This window comes from Musca autumnalis, unplaced genomic scaffold (genome assembly GCF_047663935.1).
Source record: "Musca autumnalis isolate F117 unplaced genomic scaffold, ASM4766393v1 scaffold_3, whole genome shotgun sequence".
NCBI classification, from domain to species: Eukaryota; Metazoa; Arthropoda; class Insecta; order Diptera; family Muscidae; genus Musca; species Musca autumnalis.
In genome coordinates this window covers 202,215,894-202,243,211 of record NW_027411866.1, presented here as the reverse complement: position 1 = coordinate 202,243,211, position 27,318 = coordinate 202,215,894, and the positions used below count along the sequence as shown (strand labels likewise).

At 33.3% G+C, this 27,318-nt stretch overlaps 1 protein-coding gene across 12 annotated transcripts in view; it reads left to right on the top strand.

Annotated features, from left to right (window-relative positions):
• Nucleotides 1–27,318, top strand: part of MICAL-like (protein) — a 517,823-nt gene that overhangs the window by 481,864 nt on the left and 8,641 nt on the right. For 9 of the 12 annotated variants that reach the window (XM_073976324.1, XM_073976325.1, XM_073976328.1 and 6 more), the window contains one exon: nucleotides 10,575–12,961. In XM_073976324.1, coding sequence (XP_073832425.1) covers nucleotides 10,575–12,961 — 2,387 coding nt within the window. Of the gene's footprint in view, nucleotides 1–672; nucleotides 1,560–10,574; nucleotides 12,962–27,318 lie in introns of all 12 variants that reach the window. The other 3 variants (XM_073976334.1, XM_073976332.1, XM_073976329.1) reach the window with 1 other exon arrangement.

The window sequence follows — 27,318 nt, the reverse complement described above, 5'->3', positions numbered from 1 at the left end:
ATTTATCTACTTTTCAATATTGTCACTATTTCTATAGATTTTTTTCTGGTCCATTTCTAACAAAATCCGTTCGAAAAAATATTTCAGTAGCATTTTTTTGTTATTTTAAACTTTATGGGTATGAAAATAAGGCCCATAAAAATAAAAATGCACCTCAAAAGTCTATTATTTGCATTTTGTTTTGTTTGCTATTGAAAAGTGTTAAGTGTTTTGAATTTGAAAACAATAATAGTAACACAATAAAACGTCTCTAAAAAATAACATCACACATAATATGTGTTTTGTATTATATTATGGCTACTTTGTTATTGACCTTCACCGATATTTTTTAACAAAACTTTTGTAAATATGTAAATATTTTTTTAAAATGACTAACATTTTTCACTAACATAGCCTCCTAGATTAAAAAGCAGCTAGTGAACGCTACTAACAATCCCTTACTTCCCCTTTTTTCTCTTCATGTAATTAATTTTTTAAGCACTTGACTAATTTTCCTTTAACCCCTTTTCGATAATATTTCCCAGCTAACAATCTAAACGATTTCTTCGTCGTCACTCGTTACTAATCCCCCTCAATTTTGTTTTGGCAAAGAAAAACAAATATTCATAAAAAGTATATTTCTTTATATATGTTTTGTTTTTTCTCTTATCTTTTCATTTCTCCAAACTATAGGATGATAAAAGTCTGGATATAATGGGACAATATAAACCTGAAATCTTCTGTTAAGCAGAGAGAAGAACATAAAAAGAACAAATTACACAACAACAACATCAAATAATTGATACAAAACTTTATGCTAATCATAATTCAAACAGTCAACATCAAAATAGCTCATGTCTTGTTTGTTTCAACAACAGCAACAAAAAATTGTCTTTGCTAAAGAACAACACACCGAACAAATGTTACAAGAAACTGCCAAAAATTGAACAAATCAACGAAGAGAAAAACAAAATTAAATCATATTGGAATCATAAAACCCGAGCTGAAAAGGGCGTAATTAATTTTTGAATTACGTTAACGTTTGATTTGAAACTCCCCTACCCCAGAGCTGCAGTTATCACCACAACAACAACAAAACATTGAAGCATTATTACAAAAAGTATCTCATACATCACTTTAAAAATTTAAGGATAATTTTTCACATACATATACAACCATATTATATAAATATACCATTTTTTTTGGTTTAACACTGAAGAAGGAGAAGAAGAAGCAGAACAAAAATATTCAGCCTTAATTTCCTAAGTCTACAAGAAAATACATTTTTATTGTGTTTTGTTAAAAAGAGGAAGACGGAGAAGAAGCAGAAAAACAGTTATACATAAATCTCATTTAGAATTTTATAAAAAAAAAAACAATTATTTGTTTGTATGTCTTAAGAATCTCTTCATTTGTATTATTGTCCAACCTGCAACGTTAAAAAACAACAGCTTTACCATTATCGTCCTTCATCATTGCTTTCGTAAAATATACTATCCACATCAGCCGGTCAGTCAATCAATCAGTGTCCATGTATAATTCAGTAATTGGCGGATTTTGACAAAAAATAAAACTTACAGGTAAGTCGTTTAAATCACTCATTATTTTTATCAATAACCTAACCTGTCCTTTTTTCATTCATATATGTATCTTTTAGTTTCTTCTTTTAGTCATTTCAATGTGTCCATTCTATTTTTTACAACTCTCAACTTTATTCAATTGGCTTTGTCATTATAGAATGTGCTTTAAAGACATTATTATGCTTTTTATGTTACAAATCATATACCTAACTACACTATTACATCCACACACATAAAATTACACGTAAAAAATATCTCCTCCAACATCATAATACTAAATACATTAGCCCCAAAAAAGTATACCAACCAATAACATGTAGCAGCCTAAATGTATACACCACTTTTTTGACATTTAGCATACATATTGTCTAATGACATTGACCTCAATTTACTTATTTCACCCATACATAAAGTAGAAAAGAAACAAACGTTAGTTAGTTACTAACATTTAATGGGTATTGTAGTCAATTGTGAAATAAAATAAAAACAACAATATTGTCCTTTTCACTAACCTATAATTACCCCACATACACACAGCCAAACTGATAAAAACAGAATTAATTGGAATTTTTAATACCAATCCCACAACAACTAAGGAATGGATAGTAGATTTTTTTGTAAATACCTTTAGTTAGTAAATAGATTTCTATGTTATTTCGAAGGTAAAGTTGAGAATCCAATAATCACTAAACTCCGAAATTGAAGTTCTGGATCTGGAACTTAAAGTGAATACAAGAATTAAAATATAGATTTGTGTTATAGTAAAAATTCATTTCAACCCTTATAGAAGTCAACTTTTTAGTGATTTTCTTTAGTTTGGGGTATACTGCCGTGATCTCAAGTTATTAGAGAAAATTCTTACATTTTTCAGATTTTAGGTGTATATAAATTTCACAATCGACCAAGAATCAAGGATAAAAATTGTAAAATCACAAAATGTTGTTTAATTGATATTTTGACTCTTAAGGGGTTATCCCTAGTTGTGCTGGCCAAAAAACTCAATTTTCAGAACTTTTTCTGAGAAAGCTACCAATTTTTTTAGGTATTTATTCCTATGAAAGACCACATCTTAAACTACCTTTGGAATTTTTGTTGTTGAAAAATATTGCACAGTTTTGAGGTAAATGGCTACCTGTGAAACCCATTTTTTGTAAAAGCGTTTTGCAGTGCCAACGCTTGTTCGAAAACGAATGTGTCGACCTTCATATATTTTGGTGCGCGTTTTAAAAACCTAATAATCTTGTCTTTAAGCGAGACAAAATTTTTAAAAATCTATTTTAACAAAAAAATGACTTGGAAAAGTGAAAATTTCGATTTTAACGAAAAAAAAAGAACAGCGATTTGCCCAAAAATCGGCCCAAAAAAAATTTAAAAAAAATGTGTCGCTTAAAGACAAGGTTTTTATGTATTTAATAAGCTCACCGAAATATACGAAGATCGGTCTATCCGTTTTCGAGCTATCGTTGGCACCGACTTCAAAAATGGCATTTCGAGAAAAACGCGATTTAAGTTTTTGTTTCGGTTTACATGAATAACAAGTAAAAAAGTATCAGTCGGCTTTGCCAACAGAGATATACCCTCAGCATGTGTATATTGAAACAATTTTTTTCCCAAAATACGTATGTATTAAAGGTGGTTTTAAAAATTGTGGGCGTTTGAACCGACAAAAATGTTGATTAGGATTAAAGATCAAAAGTTTTGCGGAATAGATACTAAAAGGAATGGATCGACATTGACCGTTATGGAAGTGGTTCTCCAGCCACAACATATGGTGCCATAGGGGGTTTTTACACTCTTCGGGCTGTTTGCTCAAGAAGTATGGACTTGCCCCTAAAAAAACTTTTACCATCGTAATTGAGGCAGCGAATGAAAGTGGCTTCAACAAAAATCAAAGTGATTCGATAGCAGGTCTTAAAGTGAACTTATGCGAAATTTTGTGTGGGAGGTACCGGATGAAGTAAACAAATATAGTCCATATCTGAACCTGATCTATATCTGGTAGATATATCAGGATGTGTAAAGTATAGACCAATTCCGCCACTCCCTTCAAGAGTTACCGTACGAACCATTTTTCCGAACATTTTTGAACTTTTGTTGGGGAGGTACCTGAAGGAGTGGACCGATATGGCTTATCTGCAAACTTAAACTATGTTTGGACAAAATATTACTAAGGCCAAATTTTGGACCGAATTTTCAGATCCGTTCGTGAGTTATCTTGCGCTCCAACCACTTGGTGTCATAGGGGTTTGTTTTGCAACTTCAAAGCGATTTGAGAGATGGCCCTAAACTTTTCCGACATTTTGTGTGGGAGGTAGCCGAAGAAGTGGACCGATTAAGTCCATATTGAAACCTTATTTAAGTCTGGTACACATTTCACGATGGGCAAAGTATGGACCAAATCGGTTACTCCCTTCAAGAGTAATCGTGCGCACAAATTTTTCGAACATTTTCGAACTTTTGTGGGGGAGGTACCGGAAGGAGTGGACCGATATAGCCCATCTTCGAACTTAAACTAAGTTTGGGTAAAATATTACGAAAGCCAAAATTTTAACCGAATCGTTTATCCGTTCGAGAGTTATCGTGCGCTCCAGCCAGCCAGACATACAGACACACGGACGAATATTGCTCAATCGACTCCAAATTGTCTGAAACACATTTCGTCCAAACATACTTGGGGTCTAAAACCATAATTTCGATGAGGCACATTTTGCCCGTATGAAAGTATATATGGTAATATTCAAAAATGTTTTACAATCGTTGAAGTTGAGGTTCACCATTTAATAAGTCGCGAACTGTCAAATTATTTTATACAATATGAATATATTTATATTAATTAAAGTGTTTTAGCCGGGGTCGCATAAAATGGAACATAAAAAATAATTTATGTGGAAGCTGTGTTGGTGATAATATTAAAAAATGGGTAAAAATGTGTTGAAGTTTACAAGTTTTTTTGTGTTCTTTCTTGATATCTGGTCAAACCACGGAAAATTTAGACCTGAGCTTAAAGAAAGAATTGAAGAATACCCCTTGGGCAACATGGTTCTAATGTATGAATTTTCGATATATACACTGCATCGCCCTAAAATCGATGCTGACATTTTGAAGTTTTGAAATCTGGGTTTTTTGAATTTTTCTTATAATTGGAGGGCGCAACTAGATAATTACCCAAACTATTTACTGGATTGTAGAACTCGTGATTCCACGTCGTTTGATGTATATCTCATGAATGTGCTTCATACAGCTTCCTAGTAATAGAAGTCCAAAGTCGAGATTTTGGTGCGTAAATTTTCTTTAAAAACCTATTTTTTGGTTTCAAAATTTACAACTGTGACTTAGGTACCCTTGAACCCCGCGTGATTTTAGTTTTTTTACGCGCCGGATCTAATGAACACTTCCGCTTTCAAATCCATCCACTAAAACGGCGGTTATAGATACGTTGAAAGTGGGAAATTCTGCAAAATTATATTTTGATGATTCCGCGCATTAGACCGCGATTTTCTTTGGTTATTTTTACATAAATGGAACCTTTTATTCGCGAAGATATTATTTTCCAAAACCGTGTGGCATAAATTACCGAGATTCTGGAGTAATATTCGTATTCCATATAAAATAGAATTTGGTAGCACATCCGCGGTTCTTGAAGAATTTGTTTAAAAATTGTTATAATGACGTATTTTTTATAGGCGGTCACTGAAATCGGATGCGCCTTATAATCTTATGTAGATCGCGCAATTTTTACCCACATTAAGGTTTTTTGAACAGTAAGATGCAGCTGACAGCACACTTTGGCCGCTGAATGAAAAGTGTAAAATTCGCTACATATTGATAGAGATGCACTAGCTGTATCTGAAAAGCGCATGCGCCTTAACTGATTTTAACGAATTCGCAAATTATACGTTTTTTAACTTTTATGTTTTTTCTTTGGATGTAATTTCAATATTACTTTCCATTTTATAATCCTATTGTTTATCAAAGTAAGCAAATACACTTTCGGGTTTGTCATCGCATTTTCCCTGAAGAAGTTTCAGCAAAGTCCGTCAGTCCTTGCATCGAAATTTAACGAAGTAGTAGAATAACTCCCAAAAATGTTTTTTCTATTTTTCGTATTGAACAAAAAAAATATATTTTTGAAATAATATTCCTACAATAAGTTTTCGTCTTTTGTTTTTGCTGTAATATGACAGTTATAAATCCTATCTTTAAAACTTTGGTCTCATATTTTTCTACGCGTTGCCCAGAATCTGTACGTATTTTTAATTTATTTTTTCGAGTTTTATTTGGACTCTAAATTAGAATAAATTAAATTTACTCCAAGATTTTTTCAGTATTTCTTGATTTTCCGCGAAAATAGAAATACATTTAGTAAATATTTAGGCATCTACGGATAGATATTAAATGCTGTTAACGCTTTATATATAAATTTTCTTATTACAACACAAAGGGAATTTTTAAAAATTTTTTCTTTATAAGGGAATAAAATCGCCCCTAACTTTTGGGCGCAGCATCCGATTTTGTGAACGCGAACAGATTTGAAACCACGATTTTTTTCTTAACCCATGTACCAAAAATCGTGAATGTGCTTGTACAAAATTTTTTTATTTTTTTTTTCGATGGAATTGTAAAGGAAATTTGAAATTTACCATATACCCTCGTTAGCATAAATGCTGAGGGTATAAAAAATGATCTTCGCCTAAAAAGGCAACATTTTAAAATAAATAAAAACGAAATCATTGCATACTTTAAGGCTTGTATGAAAAATCTAGGATAAAAATTGTAAATTCATCACAAAATTTAGTTTAATTGATATTTTGACTCGTAAATGTGAGTACTGCATCTGCCCCCCGTTAGCAAGATAGATGTACTAGTTCGGTTTCGGAAACTCGTAGATTCTCGTGGTTCCAGTAACTGCCCAGCAAAATTTGAAGGAAGGAGTTCCATGCGATGACGAGATTTCGTGGCATCTTTTGAATTGGTTCAAACGAAGTCGTGAAAGATCCCATCTTTTCATTATCATTTGAATCAATGCAAAGGAAGTCGTGAAAGATCCAATAATTTCATCAGCTTTTGAACCGATGCAAAAGAAGTTGTGAAAGATCCGACCTTTTCAACAGCATTTGAACCCATTCCATCGATCCAATGGAGATTAATTTTATGGTTTTATTTATAAAATTTTTTCTAAATATATAAGATTAATTATTAACAATAGGCTTGATGTTGTGGAGACTCGAAATCACAACCAACTGGGTTAAAACTCTCGTCGTAATGATAATGTCATTGCAAAGGGTTGGTGAAAATTACATGCCAAAGCATTGGTGGAAATGACATGTCAAAGCATTTTTGTAAATGACATGCTTTGGATCCAAAAATGATTAGCATCTTTTGGGGTCCACACTCATATAAAATTCATCGATGAAGATGCTAAAAAGATGACATGACAGCTCACTTGCACTCATGATTGAATGTCATCTTTGGCATCGAACATTTTGCTGGGTAGTTTCATTTTAGACCCCTCACAGTGCAATGAACTTTAAACTTTAACATGGGGATGTCATAGCAGGTAACCAATTGACTCTCTATTCATTACTCGTAGATGGTATTATACTAGTTCCAGTCATATTTTATTTATTCGAACGTTCCCAACGCCACTCTTTCCCATCCCTTCCGAACCGTGGGGGCGAACTCCCCATTACGTAGGGATCGCGTACACGTCATGATCCGGAGCATGACGGGTAAGAAGTTGGTACTGAATTCCAGAATGTTTATCATTCCTCACTTCTGTTGTTGTTTAAAAAACTGCCGCCTCGTCTTTTACTTGGGGATAAAAAGGTGGCATTACTTGGGGAACGATTTTGTACTAGTACGGCTTAGAACTAGTTCTGGACTAAATTAATTGCGACAATAGGAATTTTCATTGCTAGCGGGCCATGTTCGGGATGAACGTTACATTCTAAACCCATTTCTTAATAAGATGACTAAAAGAGCTAGGTTGGATTTTCTCATATCTCTGAGTGCACTCCTATTCATATTAGCTCAATGAAATGTGACCTATTTTGAATTGCCGAGATCAAACTTTGTGTCTTAAGACAACACTTTTAGAGCAGTATTAGATGGCTAAAATACATAGGAAATGTCACTTCCTTACGTTGAGGGGTTATTTTCGCCACCGTAGAAATTTAGTGTGCCAGACTGGTGAGCAAACCATTGCATCACGATGGCACCCAATTTGTAGAAGATAAAGACGGCAACATTTTGAAATTATTAAAAGATAGGTAGGAGATGAAAGGCAGAGTTGGGTAGTTAGAAAGACAGAACAACGAACATTGTATCGGTGTCGGAACTATTTGGACCTAGATTTGCCCAACTCTAGTGAAAGAACTAATTTTTCTCATTACAAAGTTTTAACGACAGAGGTACATATATCCTCAGCCCGTGACTCTACAAAACAACAATAACGCAGTGAATTTAAGTATCTTACGAAGAGATCCATAGTTTTAAAAATGAATTACATGTTCGTAAGTGGAAAATTTATGATGTTTTCAGCATAAGGATTGGTAGGGGTAGGTGTTAAAACAGTGATTCCTTTCAGGGCCTATATCTCAGGAAGTATTGTCTTCCCCTAGATTTAATTTTAGAAGTCATTGCTTTCGATTCCATTCCTTACGTTGGTCACCGTAGGATTTTTTGAAGCTTTTGGGTAATTATGCCTTGAAGCAGGGACTTGCTCACGACAAAAATTGTATCGTTGTACTCGGAATCTCGAAGACTACCTTTGACGAAAATTTCAGAAAAATCTTCGAACAGCCCTTAAACTGCAATTAAGCCAAAACTTTGTCCATATTTACATTATGCAATTTTCCTTGTGGCAATTATCAGTTTGATGAAGAGAGGGTGAGGCATATGGTAACCCTTGCCTCTCGACACCCTCTCATATCTACAAACTAACAATTGCCGCAAGGAAAATGCCTAATTTAAATATGGACTTTAATCTCCATCTTCAAACTTTTTTTAGTTTGAGAGAGTTTGACACTTATGTCAGGTACTTCTTTCAATAGTTATCGCGCCAACCAGCCATTTAAGTTGGTAACCGTATAATTTTTTGGATCGTTTTGTTCATTATGTCAGGAAGCATGAACTAGCCCACAAAAAATGATATCGTTGGAATCAAAATCACAAGGAGTACCTCGATGAAAAATTCAGAACAATTCTCAAACAGCTCTTAAACTTCAATTAAGCCAAAACTTTGAACTTTTGTGAGGGAAGTACCGAAAGCTTTTCTCCGATACACCATTTTCGAACTTGATTTAAGATAGAGAGAAGTGTTATGATGTGGAAAGGTTGCACTAATGTCAGTCACTCCATTCGTTAGTCATCAAATCTTTTTTGGTTCCTCTGTATCCACATTCACAAATTCTGGACTGGACCATAAATAATTGGGAGACAACTGAGTGGGTTTATCTGTGTAGTTAAACAAATGGAGCAAGTCGTGTGGCCCAAATCCACATGTGTTGGGCATAGTGCTATCAATTCAAGCCCAAATACAAATTTAAACGGGTACATCACCCGAGTTTCCATTAGGCTAAAAGCAATCGTGTTTATCTTAGCAACTGGCGTTCTTTTGCTATGATGTACGGCATTCACACTGTATTGGCCAGCGCAACTGCATCAGTTTCTCCCTGATAGGTTCGTTGATCGAGAAGTTTTCATTTGTACCTTTGGACCTCTCTCTCCTGCCTTTGTTGGGGAAGCCTCTCTACTAGATAGTGGCAGGGATGCTAAGACGATAAAAACCAAGCAGTTACTGCATCGGAAACGTCTTGTGGTGTTGATGCACCTTTAAAATCTTAGTCTTTCCTGCTGCTGTGCTCAGGTGGTCATTCTGAAAGGTTTGAATTCTTCCACTGAGAAGCGCTAACATTTGCATTCCACTCTGGCCGCAAAGCTTACCACAGAACGGTCTATTGTCATTGTCATTTGAAATTTTGTATGGGAACCTAATATATGTTCAGAATAAATATTACGAGGTGCAAGGTTGGATAAAATCGTTTACTCTCTTCAAGGGTTACTGTGCGCACCATTTAAGTGAAAAATGTTGAACTTTGTGGGAAAGGTACCCGAAGGCGAGGACTGATGTATCCATCTTCGAACTCGATTTAAATCTGAAGAAAATATTAAGAGGTAGAAAGTTTGGACCAAATCGGCTGTTCCGTTCGAGAGTTATCGGCCCAAGCCAGCCAGACAGACGGACGGACAAGGCTACATCGATTATTTCATACAGTCTGAAATGGATTTCATCCAAACTTACTTGGGGTCTAAAACCATTATTTCGATGAGGCACATTTTTGATCGTATCAAAGTGTATGAGGTTACAGTCTAAAGGTTGAGGGTATACAAATGCATATATGAATGGAATTTAGATTACAAGTTCCAAGTAAAGCTGTAATAGTAAAGTCTGTCCAAGGAACAAACATAAAATGCATATTAAAATCTGTTTTTGTAATCTTTTTTCAATGCGCTGAGAATCCGCAATGTCTTATTCCAAACAAATCGGCTTTCGTAATTGGTCATTAGAAGCTACGGGCTTTTGGTTTGCGTAATTAGTACAGATAAGTGGTGTTACCTGCACCGGTATACTTAGGAAAATTTGCGAATGTGACGCATAAGACGAATTCAGCCCTTATTCGTATCTTTCTGTCAAAAGTTTCCTTACGAGAAATCAAGCGATGGAGATATCAACTTTTCTTTCTGTGTCTGGATTTAACCTGCTCATACGATGTTGATAAACTTTTCATGATGGGGAATAAATAAATGGAATGAGGTCTAATCTAAATCGCATTCCTTTTTATGTTGGGTTTAAAAACTACTAATATCTACTTGCCCTTAATTTTTATAAACAATACAACCCATGTTTATTGTGTAACTAACTTTATTAAAACCAAACATCATAATAATTCCAAAACATTTTACTAAAAATCTATCTGGATGAGTTCTAATAAAATGTCCCTTCTTCTCTTACAGATGGCCCATGTGGTTGGCGTCCCCAGACGCGATCCCTGTCGTAAGTGTCAGTTACCCGTATTTTTGGCTGAACGTTTGTTGGTAGGCAAAAAAGTCTATCATCGGACATGCTTGAAATGTGCCCGTTGTGGTTCGCAATTAACACCAGGAAGTTTCTATGAAACTGAAGTAGATGAACAATATGTTTGTGAAACATGTCCTGATGAAGAAATCCCTAGCACCAGTGGTGGTGATTTCGCCATTCCAAGTGGTGGTGGAGAAACTATTGCAGCAGAAGATGCTTCTCCTGAACGTGCAACTTCTCCGGTGCAAATGAGAAATCATTTAGAAGGTGAAAATAAGTTTGCCACGGCGACCAATACAAGATCAGTACGTAGTTCCATACGTGATCGTTTGGCATTTTTTGAACAAAAGCAACAACAACATGATGTATTGGCCGACAGAGATAGTAAACTTTTGCAAAAAAGTCTTAGTGATGAAGAGAAATCGAAATCATTGCAAAGAATGGAAAAAGCATCCGAGAGTGCTGCAACACCTTCAACATCATCAGGTGGCTATAAAATGAATTCTGCTTTGTCGAACTTTCTCAATGATACTGTGGACAATGAACCAGATGAAGATGAGACCGAAACTGATCCAGATCATAATGAAGATAAAAGTGAGTCATTATCTTCGTCTATACAAAATTCTAAAATGGAAACATCTGATTCAGAGGAAACAGATGATTTGACTTCGGTATCATTGCCACCAGAATTACCAAAATCCCTACCACCCCAACTAATGGTAGAGGAGCAGGAGAAAAAGAAGGCAGAGGAACCAAATAAACGTTTCACAGCTTCAGCACAACTAATATTGGGTTCAAATACGCCAATAACACCATCAGCCACCACCACCAACCGGGAGCACGATGCCGATCAAGAAGAGAATATTATAAGGACCTCAACACCAATCCAACCGCCAACTGAATTGGAAATTAGTGTTACATCCACTAAGAAATCCAACGACACAACCAACAATAATGATGTTGAACACAACACTTCATCAACCATGGACCCGGAGACGATAATGGCGCCCAAATTAACAGATACAAAAGAGACAATACAGCAAATAGAATTAGAAAATAATTTAGCTTGTAAAGAAACTAATGATAATGATTGTGTTACCAAAGACAAAGCAACAGTTGATGCTTCCATCATGGCTATGGAAACGACAACCGAAGCTGCACAGCAGTTAGAGAGCACAACAGAAACAGTTACGCAAACAGTCAATGAGAAGACACCCCTGCAAGTGTCATCCTCAAGTATCAGTCCTAAGTCAAGAGCATCATCAGTGGAGAAAGAACTTGAAACCAGTGAGAATCATGAAAATGTGGAATTACGCACAAAATCTCCAACTGAAGAACTTTCTGCTCAGCTGACAGTGGAGGATAAAGAGACCACTCAAAGACTTAGTGTTGTACGTGCTCGCCTGCAACAATTTGAAGTAATTACAAATAATGAAAAAGATAAAGAATCTACTAAAATTACTACAACAACTAATACAAAAGATCAACAACAAGAACAATTGAACAATTCCCAAACTGTAACTACAACAGCATCACCACCAACTCTAGAAATTGAGTCTCAAAGCAGCCGCTCAGAAGAAAAGGAAGAAACTAAAACAACAATACCAACACCAGCTCCACGTGAAGAAACTTTACAAATGGACACTGAAATTGTAGCAGAAGTTCCAGAACATCCCCAGGAAGAAATCACACATGTAGAACAAGATGAAGAATTACCAACAGCAAAAGAAGAAGAAGAAAAAGACGAAGTGCCTTTAAAGATGGAAACAAAAGACAATGAAATATTAGAAAATAAGCAAATGTCAATTGAAGATCAACCACAAGAAGAAGAAAAAGCGGAGGAAAAACAAGAAGTTATCACAACTTGTGTTAAACCAAAAGAACAATCACAAGAAGAGCCAGCAACAACTATCCTCCCATCTAAAGATAGTTCCTCTACACCTCAGCATACCCCTGCTAAAATTCCTGTGGAAGAATACCCAGAAGATTTGAATCCCTTTAAATCAGATGACGAAGACGAAGAAATTCAAGAGGAAAATAAAGAAAATGTAGAGCTTAGAAAATCGCAACAGCAAACTCAAAAAGTCAATTTAAATCCGTTCGATTCTTCCGATGATGAAATTGAATTGGAAAAATCACAAAATACTTCAACATCAAGTAAGGTGCCACCACCTAGGCCACCTCCACCTCGCATCTCTAAAAATCCCTTTGGCAGTGAGGATGAAGATGAGGAAAATAACTCAAATGCACCCCAATTGCGGCGGTCTTCGTTGACAGCGTCGCAAAGTCGTCGTACACCGGTGCCCACACCCAGATCCAATGTGTAAGTAGTCAATGATAATGTTATAAAATCATGATGGTCTCATTCCATCGCCCACCTACATACATTTCTTTCTACACTCACATTCATATTCAATTCATTTGCACAATTTTTTGAGCTAAAGATGAGCTTTGTTTTTTGTAGCTTGGCAAACTGAAAGCCGTCATATTTTATAATAATTACAATTCATTTATTTTAACAACAACACCCACTACCACCGTCAAGTTTTTGTGGTATTTGGCGAATCTTATTTTACATTTATTTAAATACCATTCCATTGCCAAGTGTAGATTTTATAATTATTTTTATTTTTCAATGATAGTTTTTTGTTGTTATTTTCGTATGAAAGCGGTTGATTTATGAATGATAGGGTGATTAGATGAAGTGTTGTCAAGCATGATTCATCTTGTGGTTATAATGAATATAAAACAAGTAAAAAAAGTAAAAAAGTATGATCTGTGTGAACTCGTTTCGATAGCAGTGTCTTATTCACAAGTCCACCTTATTTTAAGATGGGCAGAACCACGGATACATACAAAGAGTGTCGTTTTCGTGGTCTGAGTCCTCAACCTTTGTTAATTGTTTTCTTGAAGTCCGCTTCCCGATATTCCTTTTCAGGGCCAGGGTAGTGCAACTACACCCAGACTTAAATCGGGAAGTTTGTACTTCCTGGTGAATGGTACGAGTTTCATTGTCATTGGTCCAGCCTAACACATGTACCAAAATTAATAAAACCTTTGCCGAACTTTATTTGTTTTTGACATTTTCCCAAGAAAGAACATTCATTTAAGGAGTCATCCGAGATATTTATACCATCAGCATTTATGCTAACGAGGGTATATACACTTTCATACGGGCAAAATTTGCCTCATCGAAATAATGGTTTTAGACCCCAAGTATCTTTGGACGAAATGTGTTTCAGACAATTTGGAGTCGATTTAGCAACGTCCGTATGTCTGGCTGGTGCGCACGATTACTCTCGAACGGATGAACCGATTTGGTCCAACATTTGGATTTCGCCAAATGTTCGAAGATGGGTTATATCGGTCCACTCCTTCCGGTACATCCCCCACAAAAGTTGGAAAATGTTCGGAAAATTTGTGCCCACGATAACTCTTGAAGGGAGTACCCGATTTGGTCCATACTTTGCACATCTTAAATTACTACCAAACTTAGATTACGTTCCAATATGGATTCAATCGGTCCACTCCTTGGGGTACCTCCCACACAAAATTGTGGATAAGTTCAGTTTAGGACCTGCTCTCGAATCGCTTTGATTTTTGTTGTAACAACTTGTATTCACGGCCCTCCATACGACGGTACAAGTTTTATCAGGGGCAAGTCCATACTTTCTAAGAAAATAGCCAGAAAGTTGCAAAAAAAACCCTATCACACCAAGTGTAGTGGTTCGAGCGCAAGATAACTCTCGAACGGATCTGCCGATTCGATCCAAAATTTGGCCATCGTAAAAGTTTGTCCAAACTTAGTTTAAGTTCGAAGATAAGCCTTATCGGTCCACTTCTGCAGGTACCTTCCCCACAAAAGTTCAAAAATGATCGGAAAAATTGTGCACACGATAACTCTTAAAGGGAGTGACCGATTTGATCCATACTTTACACATCCTAATTTATCTACCAGGTATAGAATAAGTTGGAATATGCACTATATTTGTTCACTCTTTCAGTTACCCACCACACAAAATTTCGGATAAGTTCACTATAAGGCCTGCTCTCGAATCACTTTAATTTTTGTTGAAGCAACTTGCATTCGCTACTACAATTGCGATGGTAAAAGTTTTTTTCAGTGGAAAGTACATACTTCTTGAAAAAGCAGTCCAAAAGGTGTATAAACCCCTAATTCACCATATGTAGTGGCTAAAGAACACGATAACTCTCGAACTGATCAACCGATTTGGTCCGAAATGAAAGTTTAAATTTACATAGGCTGAGAGTATATCTCTGTCGGCAAAGCCGACTGATGGGATAACACCTTTTCTATCCACTCCATATCAAATAACGTTTTAGATAAAGTGACAGTTTATATTATGACCTACTAGAAGAGGTTCGGTTCCAGTATTTGCAAAAGTTTCTAAAGAGGCACCCGCCCCACGCACTAAAGAACACGCGTTAATTGCCTGGGTGGAAGACATCTAAATAATGGAAAAAATTACTGCCTTTGAAAAAAAGTTGAGAAATAGTCTGCCAAAGATGGTCGACACTCATTGGTCAATTATCAATATGTCCAATAGAGTCGGACAATCACTACTATCTAAGTGGTTAGACTTATCCTAAATTGGGTTTATCGAACACGGGTTCTGTTTTGGCTTTCATATGTAAGATGCTAAAGGACCAACTCGATATGAGAGACATATCAATACTATAAACAATGTATTAACTGGGTCGCCTCCAAAATTATATTCATGTGCTGAAGCGGATACACTAGTTCCCGCGTCGTTGGTAGGGATGTGCAACTACAGTTCGTTTCGTACACGAAATGTCACACAGAGACGATTAATTAAAGTTTGATAAATTTTTATTTCGCAAAGCATAAATACCTTATTAATATAACTTTATTACATCGGTTCATATCAATTTTACTTTTATTTTAATCCGATGTGAAAAATGCAAACTGCATCAATTTTCTATTTTACTGAAAGAAATGTTTAGAATGGCAATACCGTTGTCAATATTGCCACCACATATGTAAGTGATGTATGATTTCTTACAGCAAAATATCAGAGCATACTTTGAGGCGTCTACGTATTCATGTGAATTCACCACAGTAATACAAGTTTGTGTGTTGTTAAAAATCAACAAATAAAGCATGAACTATATTTACCTATACAATAAAACGTTGTTGTAACTGTTGTAAATTTTATATTTTTTAAACAAATACAATTTTTGTTATCTTTTTACAAAATTAGTAACCGTGATAATAGTAAAAAAAACAAAAATTAGGCAATCATTGATGTTGACCTTAAGAATTATGCTGATATCGTATTGGGTTAAATAAACATGCTTTTGAATCTGTAGTGAAATTCTTGAAATGTTTTTTAGTTAGCAAACGGAATTGATTTCGAGTTTGCAGGCATTACCTTAAAATGGAGAACTTTATTTTGTTCGCTAGTTTACCGAGAATACCCATGGTAGAATAAGAAAAGGTAGCAGCAATACACAGCTGACTGAACTGGGTTGTAACGTTAGTGTCAGATTTCATATGACATTTTATACATTTATTTCTATTTCGATGTACATTAGGGACATATATTTTTTGAGAAAAAAATATATCATTCGGAAAAAACCATTTCCCAGAAAGACTTCTTCATATCAATGATATGTAATCTCCTCCAAGTTCGAACGACAAGCAGCGCAGTAAATCCCCCTTGTAGAGGCTATACAACGTTTGTTAATATGTGAGGTATTTTGTTAAAATTTAAAAAAATAAAGCCCTAATAAACATGTGCTTCTTTGATTTCTAAAACAAAACATTGAAACAGCTTCTCCTTTTTCTATGAATTTCCAGCGACCCCAAACTTTTCTGCAAGAATTCTACTTTCTGCGAGGATTCTACTTTCTGATGTGGAAACATAAAAATTTAAAATGTAACGAATTTTCATTCATGTTTTCCAAAATATTCAACCAAATGTGAAAAATTATTAGTTTTTTAAAATCCAATAATTTATAGACATTTCCTTGTTTTGTTTACAAATACAACTGGCAGTAACGTTACAAACAAAAACAAATTCCTTTGTGGTTGTTGTTCGAGTTGTATTTGTTGTAGTATTTACTTTACCTTATATTTGTTCTACCATGGAGAATACCACTAAAGAAGAAGTTATGGTAAATTAGAAATTTCACATTTATCGATAATGGACGTTCATATAATTATATACATAATCGTGCTTCTGTAAAAAATTATTAACATAATAATTTTATTCTTTTTTTTAATATATTATTTATTTCTGTAATAATATTATTTATTGTAATACAGAAGCCTTTCTGGCATGTATATTATTTTTTTTTTAACTCATGTCTTTAACAGCTTTCGTGTTGATTTTTAATTGCATAACATACATGTATATATACGTATTTGTTTTGTATGTATATATTATTTATTATGTACATTTGCGTTTGGATCTCAAATTCTCTAAATTGTGTAAAATCAATCAATATAGAAACAATGTTAATGCCAACATTATTCGCACATGTACCGATTTAGTTATGCCAAAATAGGGCAAACAACTTGAAACAAATATGAGCATGATCATTTGAAATAGTTTTGCCATATAAAACAATTAAACATGCAACAATTATTGACTTGACCAACTCATGAAAATGATAAATAAGCTGTTTAAGACAAAACCCACACACCAAATTGATTTGTTTTCTAATTAGAAATAACTTAAATCCGTGGAGAATAGTTTTGAAAAATGGTTTTTACATATTTGCAATAAAATTAGACTACATTTTTTATTATTGTTATAATTATTCCATTGAAACTATATGCAAATTAATTTGTCGTGAATTTATTATTTTTTGAACATATTAATTTTTCCATTAATCCTTTTTAAATAGTTATAAAGGCATGTCACAGAAACGAATTCCGATCGAAAGTGGAATTAATTCCGTATTTAGCTTCTTCAGAAAACGAAAAACGAAGAATTTTTCGGAATGAAACCTCTTTTGATTTGGCAAACGGAATTGTATTTTTATTTTTTAATTTGCCACTTTAAAACGCTCAAAAAAACTTAGAAATAATAAAAATGTTGTTTTGTTAGAAAATTTACATTTAATTTCTCTAAAAAAAATTTGTTTATATGAATCTCTCAGAATAACTTGCTTCTGGTTCTTTACCGGTTTTCAAAAAGAATTTGTTTTGGGACAAAAATTGGGATAATTAAAAAAAAATCAAAAGTTTCATAAAAGTATCCCTTAAAATTAAAAAACATTGAAATCAGAATTTTGAATTTTTTAAAATGGACAATTTTATCAGCCCGATAATGAATATCAACTCCCCGTGAGTTTTCTCACTTTTTCCATTAAGTTGAAACGGCAGAATGTATTTTTATATACCCTCAGCATTTATGCTAAAGAGGGTATATACACTTTCATACGGGTAAAATGTGCATCATCGAAATAATGGTTTTAGACCCCAAGTATGTTTGGACGAAATGTGTTTCAGACAATTTGGAGTCGATTGAGCAATGTCCGTCCGTCAGTATGGCTGGATGAAGCGCACGATAACTCTCGAACGGATGAACCGATTCGGTTCAAATTTTGGCTTTCGTAATTTTTTGCCCAAACTTAGTTTAAGTTCGAAGATAAACTATATCGATCCACTCCTTCCGGTACCTCCCACACAAAATTTCGAAAATGTTTGGAAAATTTGGCGCATGATAACTCTTGAAGGGAGTAACCGATTTGGTCCATACTTTGCAAATCCTGAAATGTGTACCAGACTTAGATAAGGTTTCAATGTGGACTCAATCGGTATACTCCTTCGGGTACCTCCCACACAAAATTTCGGAAAAGTTCAGTTTAGGGCCATCTCTCGAATCGCTTTGATTTTTGTTTTAGCAACTTATATTCATTTTTTGGAACATTTTTTATTAATTGTATACATATTTATGTATTTTATGGTACTCACCATGGCACACTGTTTTCATTCCTCTTTGTTAGGCTTTACACTCCCAATATCATATCCACAGATTACATCATAGCTTAAATTGTATCTAAAATAAACGGAGTCGAATTTGGAGTCTGTACTACAATTCAAAATGGCCCAAACACATTCTTAATATTACCACTTCTGACGCAAGTCACACTCTGATCTCGACTCGGGTGACTATAGTTCGACTCCAAAGTGAAAAGAGCTTTCACAATTTCATGAATGAATTTCATTCATTTCATTTCATTCTAATTGGAGTATACTTAGGAATATGGTTTTTCTAAGTGCGCTTGAAAGTACTTTAATACCTAAGATGATCCGAGAATGCCAACAAATTTAAATGTAAAATGTTCACATGTTTTAAAACATACGGCAGAAAAGTCTCGGGCCTCCCACACGAGTTGCCGCAAAAATTAATTGAAACGAAGGAAATCGCTTCTAAAGTGCTAAGTAAGTTGCTGGTCAACAATTCCCAGAAGTTATCTTAAAATGTTTCCTGCAGATCATAATTGTAGTGAGTGTGCGAGATGGGAAGGAGTTTTTGAAAAAAATAGAGTTATTAGATTACGAATTGCACAAAAAAAAAACCTTAGCGTAATGTATGATCAGTATGAATAAATTTCGAGTGGATCGGACAAAAATTGGCTTAGATATGAGCGTTAGAAAGGAAAAGTTCATTGTTATTTGTATTTAATACCGAGTTTTAAACACGGTTTTCTCGAAATGTTATTTTTGAAAGCGGTGCTCACTGTAGCTCGACGGTTCCCACTGTAGCGGTGCCCACTGTAGCTTACTGCTTAAGTGAGAGAGGTATCCAAAGGTGTTGTCCGATATAGACCTATTTAGAGCTTAATGTGCGTTAAGCAGAAATTTTACGATGTACAAAATGTTGGTCAAATTGTGGATAGTCAGTCATTTTAGTTAATATCGGGTGGGTTTTTAAGAGCTTTTGACGGGTCATAACTCTGGAAGCACTTCTTTTTTCAAAATTTGTGTTAGAGGGACTGAAGGAGTGAATCGGTATAGTGCTGCATATTCGATCCTAATCTATTTATTCCTTTATTAGAATTTATGTACAAAAAAAAAACGCCAAAGTATTCGAAAAATCACCACACTTAACATCACTGTTTGCTTTTACAGTGACATAGATTTCAATGTATTTCCTCTACGGAATTTTCATGACGTTTCTTAGTTAGCGCGTTTGTTTTTGGATTCTTAACAGGTATGTGCATATTTTTTAATGTGTTTCAAATGCATTTTTGGTCATTTGTAAAATATTTGAGAAATTTTAAACATTTTTCACCATATAGAAAATAAGCAATGACTATGAAAATTTCATGACTGACTGATGTCTGATGAAATTTGATCACGTAGACATGTATAAAAGAAAAACAAAACACCACAATCGGATGGATGGATGATCATTGGCAACAGTGAAGCGTCGTTAGAAACAGCATTTTTTGGAAGGGGTTGTTTTTCGTTTTCATTTTTGGAAAAAAGGGGTGTTAGCCGCTATGGGAGATAAACAAAACGTTTGATACACACATTTAATGCCTTTTTTGGGCTGTGATAACGTCGGCTATTTTGTAATATGATTTATGGGTGTATTGGTAATGACCACTCACTACTCTAAATTATCTACTCAAAAGCGTAAAGTCAAATTATGAAATTGTTGCTATCGTTGTAATCAATGAACTAGTTATTAATCATTCATAAATAAATAACCTGGTTAAAAATAAAAAAGGTCTAGCCACTGTAAAGAGTTAAGAACGTTTTTTTTCGGAAAATGGATAATCTTTTTATGTTCTAACACAAGAACAAACAGGTTTTCAAAGAAAATACCTACCAAGTTGACGCCCTTTTAAAATATCGACACTTAACACAAACCGTTAACGCCTCCACACATTAAGTGTGACTTAGTTAAGGTTTGGAAGGAGGGAACACTCACATACATAAATGTGTAAGGTCTTTTAAAAATAAAACATTATATAAACATGAGGAATATGAAAAGGATTGTAAGATAAATTATACAGAAATGTTCAACGGAGAAGTCAACAGGTCTTCTAAAGATAGAAGACCGTTTAAAGGCCTTCTATATAAAACACAGCCTGTTGGGAGTTCTATGGATATTAAACCGTCTAAAGGTCTTCTGTAGATAGAAAGCCGTCTAAAGGTCTTCTATAGATATAAGAACGCCTTAATGCCCTCTATAGACCGTCTACAAGTCATATATGATAGAAGGCCGTCAACAGGTATTCTATAGATTCACAATTTTTTATAGACTCTTTAACACAGCCCAAACCTGAGTTACACAATACACAATATCTTCAAATAAATATACATAATTTCCAATGCAACATAAAAGAGTTCAGTCCATGAAGCTCACAAACATCATAACGTGCTAATTAATACTCCACACATCATTTAGTGTCGACTCCAAGTTCGACCCCGTCGTTCCATACAATTATGTCTAACCTAAACTTTTGTTACAATTATTTTCCCCCAATAATGAATGAATGTAACAGTAAGTCACTCCAATTTCCACATGTTGATGATGATGAGGCCACAAAGAAAGAAAACCTAAGACAATATTTACATTACTGGGTTGACTTTCTTTCCTTTTCATATCCAAAAGAAAAAAACAAAACAGAGAAACAAGAAAAGAAAACAAACGTGAATAAAAACAAAACTGCTAGACAAGTGTTTTCCAAGTTAACAACAAATTCACATAATAAAATTAAAGTACAAATTCATGTTAAACTTATTAACTCCAAAGAAGCAAGCCATGGTTCAATTGCACATTCTGGGTTATTATAACACGAATTTACCACAACTGTTGTTGGATTGAGGAGACCGAACGAGACCATAAGTTAGTTTCGCTTGTCTTATTGAGTCAATAAAACTTGTTATCTTCTCTATGTGCTCTCGCTCGTTCGTTACAATCGGTGTTAACCTTTTAACCAAAGTCTGAAGGGTAGGATCTAATTGCGGTGGCAAATTGGCGGCAGCACGATCAATTGTGGTGGCGATGGTATCTAGTGACATACGGCTACTTGCATTACATTTAACGACGGAACAAAACTTCCGGTTTTTAGTTAGGGTTCTTCTTGTTTTTGAAAGAAAAATTATTTGTTTAACAGCTGAAAAACTAAAAACATTGCTTTAAATTTCTTAAAACTTTTCAGTGTTAATGGTTTTTTTATGCTTTTGTTTTGCGCAAATTAAAAAAAATTGTCAACTCATGTTGTGTGTGTGCGTTTTTTGTTGCAAACACATTGCATTGCATGTGCCATGTAATTATCCATATTCGTTGTACCTATGATTGGATTTCATTTTCATTTCAGTTTGATGTTTTTTTGTTAGTGTTCGTTTTTCTCGGTGATGTTAGGTTTCTTTTCTTCTAAAAAACGTCAGATTTATTTACTTATTATTATTATTATTTTTTTTTTTTTTTTTTGAAAATGAATGGTTTTCCACCGACGTAGACAGAAATGCATATTGACACTAGTTCGGGGGACCTCAACTTAACACTTCGATTTTGAGCATAGATAGAATCCTTCCTTGCAAAAAATAAAAATGACTTAAGGAAAGGGGTAGAAGACAAAATGCAATTGTGTTATGTATACTTTAATGCGCAACAGCCTACACATTATTCAAAATTAAGAAATTGTGGACAACCGATTTTCAACTAGAATCAATGTTTATATAAATGGACAGCCAGATAATACTGTCAAGCCAAACTGACATACCCTACCGATTTTTTTTATATTTTGATTTTCTGAAGAATATTGTATTATTTTTTATTACACATTTTTTTCTTAACTTTAACTGACGTGGTCAACATTTTCTTCCATACATATGTAGATTGGGTGCGGACTATAACGGTCAAACTCCATAGGGTACCTCCCACACCAAATTTCAAAAATTTTCGCCAAAGTGCACTACAGGGACAAGTTTTGAATAGTTTGGACGTTCTTTGGTCCCTCAAAGACAAATAATAATAAATAAAAATATTAGAAAAATTATTTTAAAAAATGCACGATTATTTATGGTCGTTTGGACACTTTTTTAAAATTTTTTGAAGGATCATAACTAAATAAACGTGGATTTTTTAAATATTTTTTGAAGGAACATATATAAGCGTGGATTTTTTAAAATACTTTTTGAATGACCAAAAAATGCGTGGATTTTTTTAAACATTTTTTGAATGACCAGAATTATGCGTGGATTTTTTTGAATGACCAGAAATATGCGTGGATTTTTAAAAACATTTTTTGAATGACCAGAATTATGCGTGGATTTTTTTAAAACATTTTTTGAATGACCAGAATTATGCGTGGATTTTTTTAAAACATTTTTTGAATGACCAGAATTATGCGTGGATTTTTTTAAAACATTTTTTGAATGACCAGAACTATGCGTGGATTTTTTTGAATGACCAGAAATATGCGTAGATTTTTTTTTTTAAATATTTTTTGAATGACCGGAAATATGCGTAGATTTTTTTTTTTAAATATGTTTTGGATGACCAGAAATATGAGTGGATTTTTTTAAAATATTTTTTGGATGACCAGAAATATGCGTGATTTTTTTTAATATGTTTTGGATGACCAGAAATATAAGTGGATTTTTTTAAATATTTTTTGGATAACCAAAAATATGCGTGGCTTTTTTAAAATATTTTTTGAATGCGTGGACTTTTTTAAAATATTTTTTGAATGCGTGGATTTTTTTAAAATATTTTTTGAATGCGTGGATTTTTTTTAAATATTTATTGAATGCGTGGATTTTTTTTAAATATTTTTTGAATGCGTGGATTTTTTTTAAATAATTTTTGAAGGCGTGAATTTTTTTAAAATGTTTTTTGAATGCTTGAATTTTTTTAAAATATTTTTTGAATGCGTGAATTTTTTTAAAATATTTTTTGAATGCGTGGATTTGTTAAGATATTTTTTGAATGCGTAGATTTTTTAAAATATTTTTTGAATGCGTGGATTTTTTAAAATATTTTTTGAATGCGTGGATTTGTTAAGATATTTTTTGAATTCGTGGATTTTTTAAAATATTTTTTGAATGACCAGAAATATGAGTGGATTTTTTAAAATATTTTTTGAATGACCAGAAATATGCGTGGATTTTTTAAAATATTTTTTGAATGCGTGGATTTGTTAAGATATTTTTTGAATTCGTGGATTTTTTAAAATAATTTTTGAATGTCCAGAAATATGAGTGGATTTTTTAAAATATTTTTTGAATGACCAGAAATATGCGTGGATTTTTTAAAATATTTTTTGAATGACCAGAAATATGCGTGGATTTTTTAAAATATTTTTTGAATGACCAGAAATATGCGTGGATTTTTTAAAATATTTTTTGAATGACCAGAAATATGCGTGGCTTTTTTAAAATATTTTTTGAATGACCAGAAATATGCGTGGATTTTTTAAAATATTTTTTGAATGACCAGAAATATGCGTGGATTTTTTAAAATATTTTTTGAATGACCAGAAATATGCGTGGATTTTTTAAAATATTTTTTGAATGACCAGAAATATGCGTGGCTTTTTTAAAATATTTTTTGAATGACCAGAAATATGCGTGGATTTTTTAAAATATTTTTTGAATGACCAGAAATATGCGTGGATTTTTTAAAATATTTTTTGAATGACCAGAAATATGCGTGGATTTTTTAAAATATTTTTTGAATGACCAGAAATATGCGTGGCTTTTTTAAAATATTTTTTGAATGACCAGAAATATGCGTGGATTTTTTAAAATATTTTTTGAATGACCAGAAATATGCGTGGATTTTTTAAAATATTTTTTGAATGACCAGAAATATGCGTGGCTTTTTTAAAATATTTTTTGAATGACCAGAAATATGCGTGGCTTTTTTAAAATATTTTTTGAATGACCAGAAATATGCGTGGATTTTTTAAAATATTTTTTGAATGACCAGAAATATGCGTGGATTTTTTAAAATATTTTTTGAATGACCAGAAATATGCGTGGACTTTTTTAAAATATTTTTTGAATGCGTGGATTTTTTTAAAATATTTTTTGAATGCGTGGATTTTTTTTAAATATTTATTGAATGCGTGGATTTTTTTTAAATATTTTTTGAATGCGTGGATTTTTTTTAAATAATTTTTGAAGGCGTGAATTTTTTTAAAATGTTTTTTGAATGCTTGAATTTTTTTAAAATATTTTTTGAATGCGTGAATTTTTTTAAAATATTTTTTGAATGCGTGGATTTGTTAAGATATTTTTTGAATGCGTAGATTTTTTAAAATATTTTTTGAATGCGTGGATTTTTTAAAATATTTTTTGAATGCGTGGATTTTTTAAAATATTTTTTGAATGCGTGGATTTGTTAAGATATTTTTTGAATTCGTGGATTTTTTAAAATATTTTTTGAATGACCAGAAATATGCGTGGATTTTTTAAAATATTTTTTGAATGACCAGAAATATGCGTGGATTTTTTAAAATATTTTTTGAATGACCAGAAATATGCGTGGCTTTTTTAAAATATTTTTTGAATGACCAGAAATATGCGTGGATTTTTTAAAATATTTTTTGAATGACCAGAAATATGCGTGGATTTTTTAAAATATTTTTTGAATGACCAGAAATATGCGTGGATTTTTTAAAATATTTTTTGAACGACCAGAAATATGCGTGGCTTTTTTAAAATATTTTTTGAATGACCAGAAATATGCGTGGATTTTTTAAAATATTTTTTGAATGACCAGAAATATGCGTGGATTTTTTAAAATATTTTTTGAATGACCAGAAATATGCGTGTATTTATTTTAAATATTTTTGAATGACCAGAAATATGCGTGTATTTATTTCAAATATTTTTGAATGACTAGAAATATGCGTGGATTTTTTAAAATATTTTTTGAATGGCCAGAAATATGCGTGGATTTTTTAAAATATTTTTTGAATGACCAGAAATATGGGTCGGTTTTTTAAAATATTTTTTGAATGACCAGAATGACGCGTGAATTTTTTTTTAATATTTTTTGAATGACCAGAAATATGCGTCGACTTTTTAAAATATTTTTTGAATGACCAGAAATATGCGTAGATTTTTTAAAATATTTTTTGAATGACGATGTTTCCATGGGCAAGTCCATGCTTCTTGACATAACGACCCAACTAAAATGGTTGGTTGGCACGAAAACTATCGATAGGAATGACTACCAAAACTATATACGGTTCGAAAATGGACTATGTCCGTTCAGCTACCTCCTCCGAAAAAACTGAAGACTTTAGCCCTTTAATCCAGCTTAAAGTCACTTCTCCGATTGTGTTGAAATTTTATAAAGGGGTAAGCGCAAAAGATCTTCTGTAGGTATGTATCCATACTAATGATCCGATAAAATCTATCTAAATTTAAAAGAAATGCAATTGATTATAGTTAATGTTAGCATTTTATAACGTTCGACCAATAATCTGAGGAAAGAAGACAATTTTGCTATTGTAATGGGATAGTCCTTATAATCCCATCACAATAGCAGTCCTTTCTCGAGTTTCTAATTTAGAAGATAATATCAATAATCACGTTTTGACATGGTCCCATGGAGGTTATAGAAAGTTCGATCCTCATAAATATGAGGGAGTTTTTCATCGGAAAATATTTACATTTTCGTAGATTTTTGCAATTTGCACAAATAATATATTTGTTGCAAAAATCGTCGAGAATTTGAATATTTTCCGATGAAAAATCTAAAACCCCTTTATATCTATTTGGGTAGAACTTTCTTTAAAATCCATGGGACCATGTCAAAACATAATTGTTGATATTCTCTTCCAAATCAGAATCTCGAGAGACCACCCACGGACAAGTAAGACTTCTTTCATATCTCTTAGTGCACCCTGTTTCATATTATCAATCAAATAGGACTTATTTTTTTCCGGCGAGTACGGTGTGTCTTAAGAAAAACTTATAAAAAATTATATGGCTAAAATACTCAGGAAATGTCACATACATTACGCTGAGGGATATTTTTGTCACCGTTGAACATGTGATGTTTCTTAAATGGCGTTCCAAACGTAGATCCATCCATAATTAATCGTAAAAAATATTTTACGTATTAATTTCAGCCAATTCGATTAGAACAGCCACAACAAAAATCTCTTGCATAAATCCGAGATCAGATCCTCCAATAACTCGCTCAATCTCTCAGCTGGAGGTACAATAAGATCACGTAGTCACATGTTGTGCAGGGGTACCAAATCAAGACGTAAGAAACGTCCAGCATCTGTACCATCAAAGCCAGACAGATTGGAACCGTACCCCAAATACAAATCGACATCGTTACTACGCAATCAAAAACATTGCATAGTTATACTGTGAAGAGTGAATTGGTTTCGAAATTATCCTTCTCCACTTGATTGTAAAAACGGATATGCAAGTACAATGTTTTGGATTGGAAGAAATTGGGTAATTGCTATGCAAAAACCCACACTTCCTGTTGTTAGAACTTCATATTTAAAAAAAAAATAGTGAAAAAGTATTTCTTTTACGATTCAATGGTAAATTTGTTACACCCATTCAGTGACCCATTTCCTTGCACTAGATCACTTATCAAATTTTTATAAATAATTTTCCTAGAAATTCCTAAATCTTATACAAGTTTTAATCTGGGCCAACATTTCAACTACTTCTTGATGATCTTGATT